Here is a 12,632-nt window from a genome sequence, read left to right as displayed (position 1 = left end):
CATCTTCTCTCTCTCTCTCTCTCCCTCTCTCTCTCTCTCTCTCTCTCTCTCACACACACACACACACACACACACTCCTTCTCGTTGCTATGGTCAGCTTGTCTTCAGTAACTAGCTCTCCAGCATCCTTCCTCCTTTATGAGCACTGTTGGGATTAAGTGCTCCATCCCAGTAATCCAGGATAATTTTCTTATCTCAAGCCCTTGACTCAGTCCCAGCTGCAAAGCCTCTGTTGTCAGGTTAGATAGCACATCCAGTTTCTGGGAATTGGGTTCTCTCTGGACATCCTTGAGGAGCTATTACAATAGTCAAACTGCTTGCCCTCCAGCCCAGGCCAGCCCAGGCCAGCCCTGCCCTTCCAGTGTCTTCTTCCCCTCTCACACTGACCCCAGTCTCTCTGGTCCCTGAGGCCAATGGGCCCTGCTCTATTTGGAGTCCTTGTACAGTTGTGTTGTTCCTCAGTTTATAATGCCCCTAACTGCTGTTATAGGTCTCGGCCAAGCTGTTTCTTCACAACAGTTTGCCTGAGAAGCTCTTCTGCTCTCTGCAGCTTATAAAATCTGTGTCAGGTGGTTTAATGTCTGTCTCTAAATGACCATAAGGACCGAAGGGGTAGCGTCTGTCTTCCCCCACCCTCAGGAAATATCTGCTAAGAAATGATGCCTGTTGACAAGCATATGCATATGAACAAGTCTGGTTTCTTTTTTAAAAAAAAATTCTGTGATTTCATGGAGAATTTTAGAGAAATAACTGCAACTCTTCCACTTGCTAACAGTGAATGTGTGCTCCTAAGAATGTCACTCCAAGGCTCATGTTGTGCAAGCTCTAGTCTATAACCTGCTCCTTGCCTTTGGTAGGTTGCTGGGCTAACAACAAGTAAGTGCATCGAGTGGATGGGAGGGGTCGGCTACACCAAAGATTACCCTGTGGAGAAATTCTTCCGAGATGCAAAGATCGGTAAGCAGACTCTCCGTGTTCGCTTGTTTTATTTGCCACTGTGGGTATTTGGGCTATTGTGTTTGTCGATTTTATATTACTGGTACTTAGGTAAAAGCATTTTAATCTCTACAGAATGTTTATTGACTTTTCTTTGTGGCTGCATTTCTTCCTTCTTCCTATCAGAAAAATGAATTTATATTTCTAAAAACATCAAATTGACTCTTAAAATGCCTCCGTAGACCTTTTAAGAGAACTGCGACAAAATGCACTGTCTTCATTTTCCTGTTACTGAAGTTGTTGGTATTTACCATTCCTGGAGTCTAATACTGTTCTGTGAAGTATGGTTCTAATTTCAGAAGGCAGCTGCCTCATCATGCCTGAGTGCTCCAGTGCTCCACCAGCAGCAAGGAGAGCAAATGGCAGTCCTGAAAGCTGCCAGGTCCTTAGAAGCAGCAGGGCTTGCTCACTGATGCTCTAAGAGCCAAATCCTCAACTGTTCAAAGCCGATTTTAGTGAGCTGCAGGTCAAATGGAAAACTGTTACCTTATCAGAATCACTTTGGAAGCTGAATCCTGTTCATATGCAGATGCAGGGGTGGTGTCTTTGTGTGGCTCTCTTTAACTGTGGGTGCACTCCTAATTGTCCCTTTTGTTTCTCCCTTTTGTTTAAGGTACAATATATGAAGGAGCTTCCAATATCCAGCTGAACACCATTGCAAAGCACATCGATGCAGAGTACTGATGTCTGTGGGATGAGCCCTCTCTGGCATCCCTGGCAAACCATTTCCAACTGCTGTGCCTTACTGAGTAGAGCCTGCAGAGCAGTGCAGTATTTTATTTGAAGCCCCTTGTCCTGGTCTCAGACCTGGATTTTGTTCCTGTCTCTTTCCAATCTACTCTAAAACTACTTCTAAGCTTCTGAACACATTTATAGTTCTCATCCTACTTTCAGAGTATACAAAAGTTTCACTATACCAGCATTTAGGAAGAAGAAACCATTTGAAGTATTGGTAGCTGACAGAAATAGTCACTTTATATTCCTACTAAATCTCTGTACTGTGTGGTATGAGCCAGAGGAACATTTGTTACAGTTGGCAATTTTTATTCAATACTTTATAGATTCAGTGGTAAGTTGCTAAACAAGGTAGAAACTGATTAAATTTATTTGGAAAAATCTAGAACTCTTAGTTCTAAATATCAAAGAAATAATAGAAAATAAAAATGTAGCTTGTAGGCCATATAATTGACAACAACAAAAAGTCCTAAATATTATCTTAACCAACAAAAGCAGTATGTTTGGCTGCTAAAAATTGAACTATATGAAAGATGTATTATGTGGCTTTTAGCAGCTCATTTAAAAAACATGTCCCTGTATTTGTTTTCAACTATATAGTTTAAATAATTTGGCCTAATCATCTGAAAATAATTTATTAGATCATGCACTATTTTTCAGTAGTACGATTTATTTCCATATTTTAATTGAGTATTTTTTCCCTCAAACTTGGTTATTGGACTTTATCCTAAATAGCAATTAATTGAGAAATTCAATTTTGGTTTTCAAAATTGATTCTTAAGAGAAATATACCCCCGTAAGGAAATAATATCACAATCTCATAAGGAATGGGGAACGGAGACTAGATAGTTTGAAAAGACACGTTCAGTATAAATATACATAGTCATTTATATAGTATATTAAATAATTTTATATTTGTGAAGACAAAGATCTATGTTTTACAATGTAAATGAAAAACAGGCGAAGCCTAATCAGATATCCAGCTGGTGAAGCCATTGATCAGTGTTAGGAATTTGCAGTCAGGAGAAGATCCTCTAGTTGCAGATCCTGAGTCTTCTAGAGAGAGAAGTAGACAGTAGACAAACGAGTTTCACATTTCCAGAGGAAACATCACAAGTTAGATGTGAAAAATGCCCCAAGGCTAATACAGTTGCTGAAAATAATCATTACTTCTAGATAGAAAGTATTTTAGCACGTTTGCAAATGGATAATGTTTATTACAAAAACCTGACATTTTCTAGGTAATTTTGCTTTGCACAGTCATGTTTATTGAGCTAAATTAATTTCCACAATGCAAATCATAGTTAAATATGCAAGGTTGTGTAAATACAGTTGAGATAGGAATTACATTAAAACAGTAGGAAGAAATAGAACAAATTTAGACCTTGAATCCAAAGAGATAAAGTCTACTTGACTTTCAAATGGGGGAAATCATGAAAGCCCCTCTCCCAACCTTTCAGAACAGACAGATGAGTGTAATAAGAAAGGCAGGGGTGGATGCAGTGCCCTGACGGGGGGGGGGGGGGGGGGGGCAGACATCTTCCACTTCTGTGACAATGTGAAGGAGGTGGACTTACAGAGGATGCAGTGGGACTCAGTATGAGTAAACAGAGTCCTACCCTGCTCCTCTCTATTTAGAAACCCAGGAAAGGGTGATAAATGCCATGTTCTAACTCAGCATCAGCAGAGACTGTCCATTACCTATTTGGACTTGAAATGTGCCCATATCATTGTAATTCTGTGTGTGTATTTTGCACATATTCACAAAGGATGGTTAACATGCATTGGTTACTGGAAATTTCAACCCAGAAAGACTGTAGACAACCATAAAGGCACCTCTGTGGATTTAAAATGAAAGACTCTTAACCAAGGCTGCTTTCTCAGATCATCCATCCAAGGACAAAAACAACAGTTCAGAGGGACTGGCTCAGATTCAGTGTTCTTCCCATTACCAAACACAGCTGTTGCTCAACAGAGCTCGGATTTTGTCCTTGTATTATTTTGTTGTTGATTTATTTCAAGTTTAACTGATAAAAAATAAACATCACAGTAATGTTGTGATTGATCAGTCACTTGCTAAAGGCTTTTAGGCTATAGCCTGGATGTCAAGTCTGAAGCCGGCTGTGTGAGATCATTTTTGCATCACTGTTACACTGTTTTTAAAAAAACACTCTGCAGGGTATTTATGCTGATCTGTCATAAAGTAAAAGTCCCATTTTAACAGTGCGTATGAGATTTTGTTCATTGTTACAAAATCAGTGTTCTATGGGGAATGAGAAGATAAAGCACGAAATTAACTGGAGATTCTTGCTGCTAGAACAAAGCACAGTTGTCACATACAGATGAGGAGCGAATGTAGTCTTCCTGAAAGTCAGGGAAAGTGGACAACACCTTTGTCCACCTTGCCAATAGCTCTTTACTCGGGTAAAGCCAGTTTCATTCATTTTCAGAGAATAGGCCTTGTAATATAGACCAAGTTTAAATTTATAGTGCTAAAAATCTACCCTCTCCCACCCCTGGAGGACTCTATTTGTTCATGGAAGTGTTGGCAGCTCTCAAGTAGAGAGGCCACTGCTTTTGAGCATATCCTTCCAGCAGATATTATCCCATAGATGTGTGTGCGTGTGTGTTTAAAGAATTACTTTAGTGTAAATGTGTACTGTCACCCTTTTAAATTCAGCGATACACCGCAGTACAGGGCCATAGGATATTCCAGCTTGTATGTTCCAGATTCCTACATCAGTTTAAAAATCTAGACATCAGTAAAAATGTTTTCACCCAGAAATATGTTTTGGTGGTTGCTCCATCAAATATTGTGGTTTCTGAGCTATGATTACAAAAGTGTCCCCTTAGGGCGTGCTCACCCTTATTTAGGGTATGTCCATGTCAATGTCCTGTTTCTGTTTTCATTAATAATATATTCACAAAAATGTTAAGCAGAAAAGTGCCAATTCGGGTCCTGTGCAGGAGGAGTGCTTTAGATCTACTGAAGCTATAGCAAGCACTTAGCACCTTTACTACATCCCAACCGTCAGTCTACAGGCTTTTTTTTTCTTTTGAGACAAGGTCTTTCTATATAGCCCTGGCTGTTTCTGGAAGTATGTAGACCAGGCTGACCTCAAGAACACACAGATTCTGCTTGCCACTGCCTCCCAAGTACTGAAATTAAAGGTGTGCATCACCATGTCCAGCTCCATTCTATAGCCCTGACAGCTGCTAATAACAATCTATGAGGTGGCTGCTCTTGTATCTTATTGTCCTGATAAGGAGACTGTAGCATAGAGAGTTTAAGTGGGCTGTGCATTGGTTCATGCGTGGGATTTGTGGGAAACCTGGCTGCTGAAGGCTCTCCTACTTCCATTTCTTGGAGTCATTATGGCCGTTCAATCTTCAGAGGCTTCCCAATGAAATGCCACTCTTAACCGGTCCTTACCTAATCAATCTTCAGAAAATAGGTTCAACTCTTCAAGCTACGAACAAGGTAGGTAGATGAGTGTAGTTGGGGCATGGGTTTTGGGAGGCAATGATAAAGTCCTGGAGGTGTGTGACTAAGTGGTAGCACTTGCTTAGCATATATAAGACATTGGGGTTTGGTCTCCAATAAAGGAGTAAAGTAAACTGGGTGACAGGAAGACAGCAGTTAGAAAAGCAAAGTTCTAAAACAGGTTTGCACAGATAGACTGTCTGCCATGTTTGACTTTTGAACTGGAAGAAGATCTTTTAAAGGAGGCAATCACTAAGAGTTATCCTATGCTGTGCGTAGGCATAATAGAATCTAAGTGCTCACAACAGGGTATTTGAGTTGCAGCTATCTGTACAGACAAATCACAATAAAAATCCTAACATTACAACTCTTAAAACAAAACTGAAGTAGGACTGAGGATGTAGTTTGGTGATAGAGCATTTGGTGTATGCAAGACTCTGGATTCAATCCCCAGCACTGGGGAGGAGAGGAAGGAGAAAAAACATTGTAAGCAAATGTAAGTGGGTTAGACCTGCTTATTAAAAGGTGTTCAGATAACCCTGCATAGTGGCACATGCCTTTAATCTCAGCACTTTGGAGGCAGAGGCAGGCAGATCTCTGTGAGTTCAAAGCCATCCTGGTCTACAGAGTGAGTCCAGGACAGCAGAGCTCCACAGTAAGACTCTTCCTTATGGGGTGTAGGGGTGTGGGATTTGAATAAGAAGGCCAGAGAGATGGGTCAGCAGTTAAAAACACTTGTTGCTCTTGCAAAAGACCCAAATCTGGTTTCCAGCACCCACGTGGTGGCTCACAGTCGTTGCCAACTCCAGCTCCCTGCATCCAGTGCACTCATCTACCCTCCACAGGCATCAGGTGCTCACATATCTGCAAACAAAACTTATGCCAGTAAAAGTAAATAAATTGTTTTTAATTCTATTCAAATGAGGTAAAAGAAAAATTTAAATCCTAGCTACATGAAGTTGGAAATATCTAAAACAAGACAAGAAAGTTGGAATACATGAGAAAAGACTGCAAATGCTATAAAAACAAAAAATTAGGAATAACTATATTTAACAAAACTGATTTAAAGACAAAACTAGATATTAAAGAATATCTCATAAAAAGGGAGAATTCGCCAAGAAGATCCAACAGCCATGAACTTTATTACCCCTAAAAACATAAATGGAATACATACAGCAAAACAAATAGAAATAAATGAGAATAATTGACAAAGCTGTAATCGTGGGCATGGCTTAGAAATCAGCAAGTCAAAGATGGGAGCTGGGATGCAGACGTGTAATCTCAGCACTGGCAAGCCTGAAAGCAGGAGGATTGCCATGTGTTTGGGGCCAGCCAAGATTCCATATGAGAAGAAGGAGGATGGGGCAAAAGAAAAGAAAATTCCCAAAAGTCTCTACTCCAAGAAGCCAGGTGCCTGTTTAAACTGAGTGAGTGAGCTGTGACTTGGGCCAAGTCCAATGCACCTTCTGTCAACACCTATTTTTGTCACAGCCTATAGATTAACAGGCTTCTGTGCTGTAAATGGGTAGTAAAATGCATGATACAGCTTCAAACAAGAACGGCTTTCTCTGTTTTAAGCAATATGTAAACAGCACAATGTCTCTAACATTGACTCTTGCTGCAAAGCCTAAAATACTTACCTTTTGGCCCTTTAAGGAAAAGCTGTCCATTCAATGACTATCTCTATGTCAGATTTCTCTGAAGAGGTTAATCAGTCAGACCGTCAGGGTAGAATACCAAAACACAAATTGACAATGAGCTATATTCACTCTTGATTTTATTTGTAATTCTACTATTTCCCTCCCTCTCTCCCTCTCTCTACAAATACATTCTTATCCCTATTCTTAAAACCTTAATTTCCTGTTGGGTGGTGGTGGTTCACCCTTTAATCACCAGACTTAAAGGAAGGCAGATCTCCGTGAGTTCAATGGCAGCCTGGGCTACAGAATGGGTTCCTGACAGCCAAGGCTACACAGAAAAACCATGTCTCAAGAAATAAGCAAACAAACAAAAAACCTGAAATTCCCCAGCTTGGTGTAGTGGCACATGGCTGTAATCCTAGCACTCAGGAGACGAAGACAGGAACTATCAGGAATTTAAATCCAATCTGACTTCAACCCCATTTCACAAAACTAACTCCCTCGATTCCTGTGAGCCACTGCTCTGCAGATCTGGAAGGGGACCGTGGCGGCCTCATCTGCTCCTCTTCCTCAGTCCCTGCTTGTCTGCTTTCACTTTTGAGGGTGAGTTTAAACTCCTAAGTCCTCCTTTTTACCCTCAATTGGTACTCTGTTCTATCTATCCCTGTGCTCTCAGACGGCCTTCCTGGAAGCCTTGCTCTGTGCCTGAGACCTCCTCCCCTTGGCTACTTCTCCCTTCAGTGACTACTTTCATCCCGATGCTGTCCATGTACCTCACTTTTCTTTACAATAGCCTGGACTGTCCTCTAGAGCAGCGAGGAGTGTCTTAGAAGTTCAGGCTGTGGAATGATATTCCCTGTTTCATAATCATCCTACAGGGCCCAGCAGGCTTTGGAAATTTCAGTTTAAATGTCAGAGAGTTGAGGCAGGAGACCTGATCATCTATCAGGGTAACACTGTAGAGTCATGCGAAGCTTATCGTCAGGGTGGACGGATCTGAAATGCTTCGTTTTAGAAGGCTCATTTCTAGAGCCATGAGTCCTCTGGTTGGGCCTTGGGCCTGGGAATCTATCTGTTAGGAAGCCTCCCTGGGAACGTCTATCCCACTAAAGCTTGAGAAGGGTTCTCAAAACAGCTCTTATCCCAAAGACCCCTTTTTCTGTTTCTATCTCAGTGTCGCTCAGCAAGACTTGCTCAGTAAACCCCTGAGCTCCCTGAAACCCTGCCTAAGGAAGGGAAAGGTGACCTTCTCTGCATCTTCTCAAAGTTCATCACAGATGCCCCATTTCCATCTCAGAGGCCTCCTGGGAAGGCGTATACCTACTGCTTTTCTAGGTCTGGGCAACCAAAGCTATCCAGCCATCTACTCATCTACTCCCACCTCCAAATGGGAGGCTCCATGGTGCTTGCTTCGTTAGACTTTGCCGCCTTACCAACAGAGCCTGTGAGGAGGAGGAGGAGGAGGAGGAGGATGCTAGGATGTGTCACTGAAGCTTCATGTTTTAAAATCCAGCTGTTTCTCTTAGAGACTTTTTCCCATTTGGAGATGTAAATTAACAATAAAGTGACATCAGACAGTATGGTGTATGCATGGAGGGCGAGGAGCCAGAGGATTCATCCAGCCTAGTGGTCAGCCCCAGTACAATAGTTGTACAGCTCCTTTACATAGCAATACTCCATCTTTTCCAGGCACAGGCTTTCCCTAAGTGCACAAAATCTAAAAATATCCTTACTGATGGGTCCTGTGCTCACTTTCAAATGTGTTTTATAATGCCTTCACTTGCCCAGTGGGCAAGGAGTCCTGGGAATTACTCAGGTTGAAATGCATTAATATGAAAGGTTGCCAGGTATAGCAAGGTGTATAGTGTATTGGTGCATGCCTGAAATCTGAGGGGAAAGCAGAGGAGGGAGAATTATGGGTTTGGGGCTATCCAGGACTAAAAGAAAGTTCCAAGGCAGTCTGGATTCATAGACACTGCAGAAAAAGAAAAGGATAGGGTGGGGGGAATTTTTTTTAAAAAAGAAATGGACTTTATGTTTTGTTTTGAATGTTGTGTTAAAAGGACTTAGATTGTTGGTGTCTATGTTCTCAGAAGTCACTTTAGGATGGTCAGGACACTGTCTGGGCTAGCACTCCTTTTAACTCAGTTGACCCTGAGTTTACACATCTTCACCTTGTTCCTGCTGATTTTTTTTTCTTTTTAGTCTGTAATTTCTACTGGACCTCAGCAACCAGAACAATCTCCAGAAGAACAAACATTTCAGAACAAGCTGGCCCCAGCATCTCTAGCTACTAGTATAGGGGATGAGGAAGCTCAGCCTGAATGAAACTGAATGAAGAAGTCTGAATGCTGGGGCAGCAGCCCGCTGCTCCATTCCAGGAAAGCATTGCACATTCTAGGCAAAGGGCAGAACATCCCACTGGCATTTCAAATAGCTCTTGAAAGGCAGCCCTCATCCATCCTTGTTCATGTCCAGCAGGGTTCAGCAGGAGCAGTCAGTGCACTTGTGTTTCGGGTTAATTGGTTCTGTGGTTGAGGCTTTTATGTCGTTTCTCTCAAGATCCACCTCTTGCTCTTCAGCCATTGTCCTATTCGCTTGACTTCTACAAAATTTTGGTCTCCAATTCCTGTACCATCTTAGGACTTCAGTTTGTGGTTTTCCCTCCAGGGCCACATGGTCAGCAGGGGACACCAGAGGCCTCCATTCTCTCTGAGGTCTTCATTCTTGCATTCCTGTCCCAGAGCTGGCAGGTGACTATCAATCCCATCAATGGGCTTATTCTTTCTAGCTTTTATATTCAGCATTCTACTGCCACATTTCTTATATCGAATATAATCTTTCCGTGTACCCATGATCCAGGGTGCTTCTTTTTCAGTGTAATTTAAGGTGTAACTGGGGGCTGGAGCTGAGCAGTTAAGAATATTTGCTCCCCTTGCAGAGGACCAGGGTCTGGTTTCTAATACCTCAGGGCAGCTCACAACCTCCTCTAAATCCAGCTGCTGAAAACTGGATGCCCTCTTCCAGCCCTCTTCTGGCCCTCTTCTGGCCTCTTCCATACTTGAATATATACAGTGCACTGTACATACACTCAAGGACACAAATACACATAAGATGTAGATAATATTTTCTTCTATAGCCTTTAAAGTTATAAATTATTTACACAAAACTAATTGTTTAAATGTCACTTTTGAAATTTTAAATGTTATGACTTTTTATTAAAACTAAGAAAAAGAAAACCCTTTCACAGACTTGGAATTCAATGTCTTTAAGTGAATGTAGAGAATTCATGTGATATTCTTTGTGTGTTGCCACTAGGCCTCAAATTTAAGACAGAGTAGTACAAAGTAGTAATACTTCAAGCTATTGCTCAAGCCCTGTATGAAACTGCTCCAAATTTAAGAGAGAGTGGTACAAAGTAGTAATACTTCAAGCTATTTGTTCAACCCTTGTATGAAACTGCCCCAAAGCTATGCCTATTCCTGGAAGCCTCTGGAGCTGCCCATCCAAACACAAAAGAGAAGTCAGGAAAGATCAGTGCCATGGGGAGTAACGACCGGTTACACAAGAATCTGTTACTCTCATGTCATCTGAGAGGAAGGGCTTGACAGGTTTGTAATTTGTCTTCTAGCTAAGATAATCTTCCTTACCGCTAGAGTAGCCTATTTCTCTGAGAGTGACTTCCCCTGATGTTTTCTGTTTGCATGTAGTCTCCTTTTGTGTTACTCTTTGGGGACAAGGCAGATGGGGGAGCTATAGTGACTTGAAAGGTGTTAGGTGTGTGAATGATATCTAGGTTCCAGGTCATGGTGTGCTGATATGAAGCATGGAATCCCAGTGAACACATTTACTATGTGTTTGTTTATGGAATGCAAGCCAGAGACAGCCTAAGATCTGAATTCTTTTCCACAGGTCTAAGAGCAGTTATTACATTGAGAATTAAACTTTGAATTAAACTTGGAAAAAATGTGTAGGATTCATTCTGAAAAGATCTGACTGATTGCTGGGTTCTTGGGACTAATGAGTTGAAATTTTGTCTTTATATTTTTTTTCTTAAGTGAGGCTAGAAAGGTAACCCTGAAGGACAAATGTCACATCTTCTCTCTTTTTGGAGGCTCCTAGCTCCAAGTCTTAGATGTGAATGCATAGCGTGTAGTAACTACAGAAATCAGAAAAGTTAAAATGGAGCCATTGTCAGGATACGGGACTTAGGGAACAACAGAAAGGGACGAGCAGGGAACAACAAATCTAATCAAGGAAATAGAAAAAGGGGGGACTCCTTAGGGGGGAGGTAAATACAGAAAAAGGGGGAGAATAGAAGGGAATAGCAAATTACATGTGACCTGATGGGACAAATGGAGAAGGGAGTTCTTCAGGGAAGGATGAAGGATGTAAGTAAAGGAGACGAGTGGATAAAGTAGCAATAAGAATATCTGAAAACCCACAAGGAATTATACTGTTAACTACTTACAAAAAACCCTATAATACAAGTAGCTTTGTGTATAAATATACATATAATTTTAATGAACATTTCTCATCTGGGCTGATGGTGCTCCCTCCAAGAGTCAAAAACTACCTAACAAAAACTCCCATATCAGATATGAGAAGCCCTCTTTTTTTTTTTTCCACGAGGGAGAGTTTATTCAGGAGATAGGGAAGAGGAGAGAGAGAGAGGAAAGAGGGAGAGCAGAAAAGTAGAGGAGTAGAAGCCGGCCATTACCACGTGGAGAGAGGGGGAAGGGAAGGAGGAGGGGAGAGGGAAGCCTGCAGGCGTGGGGCCAAGGGGGCAAGAGAGGAACAAGAGGGAGAAGCCCTCTTTTGAGTTGTTGAGCACGATTGTCCAAGAGACTCCCAAACATACAGCCTATTGCTGTTGTTTTTGGTTACCCCTCAGAGGTGGAAGGTAAGTCCTCATTGCATTAGAAACAGGGCCCAGAGACCCCTGAGCCAGAATTGATCTCAATGACCTCTGGGGACTAGCTTTCATTGGACAAGAAGACATCATGCAAGTTTGCAAAGGCACCTATGAACCATGTCAACAGCCAGCATGGTATGATGACGCTGAGGGTGCAGTACTGGCACACGTGCCTTACAGGGTAACCAGCAGTGCTCTATTGGACTTAGACCCACTCAATAAGAGGAATAACAATGGAAGTCATGGTTACTATCCCTAGTGACACTCTGAACATTTGCTCTTGTACCTACAGATAAGTGTAGTCTTCTCTTCACCCCTCATAAATAAAACTTCTCTTTGCAATAGATGGTGACACCTACAGAAAACCACAACTGGTCAAAATCCAGAGTTGTGGGAGGGTGGAAGAAGTCCTCCAGGCCACCCAGCCTTTTGGCACATGCTTTGGGCACCACTACAATGAACAAGATGTGGTGGAGAGATGAGAAAGATAGGAACCCGAAACAGTGGAGAGAGGCAGACCTGGAGATGGGATGGGATTCAGTGGTGGTGAGGACCAGGCTGATGTTAAGCTGATGTCACTGCTACTTGAGGTCATAGTGATGTTTAGATTCATGCTGCTGCTGAGGACTATGCCTGGGTCCATGGTGCTACCATAGCTGGGGGCTGTGTTAGTATCCTTGTTACCACTAAAGGCCACATGATGTCTGTGGTCTGTGCTGCAGCTTTAAACCACATTGATTGATGTCCATGGACCAGCTGCCACTGGGGGCCATATTGATCTGAGTAACCTGTACTACCACTTGAGGCCATGGTGATGTCTGGTGTGAGCTGTCTCTGGGGGTCTTGTCTGGGTCTGTGGGCC

General features: G+C 42.2%; 1 protein-coding gene across 1 annotated transcript in view; it reads left to right on the top strand.

The window, feature by feature from the left end:
• Acadsb (acyl-CoA dehydrogenase short/branched chain) overlaps nt 1-2,007 on the top strand; it is a 36,959-nt gene extending 34,952 nt beyond the window's left edge. Inside the window, exons 10-11 of the mRNA XM_028772559.1 lie at nt 858-957; nt 1,610-2,007. Coding sequence (XP_028628392.1) covers nt 858-957; nt 1,610-1,680 — 171 coding nt within the window. The 3' untranslated portion in view covers nt 1,681-2,007. The remainder of the gene's footprint in view (nt 1-857; nt 958-1,609) is intronic.
• The last annotated feature ends 10,625 nt before the right edge of the window (nt 2,008-12,632 follow it).

This window comes from Grammomys surdaster, unplaced genomic scaffold (assembly GCF_004785775.1).
Source record: "Grammomys surdaster isolate TR1022 unplaced genomic scaffold, NIH_TR_1.0 214, whole genome shotgun sequence".
NCBI classification, from domain to species: Eukaryota; Metazoa; Chordata; class Mammalia; order Rodentia; family Muridae; genus Grammomys; species Grammomys surdaster.
This window is presented reverse-complemented; position numbering and strand designations above follow the sequence as displayed.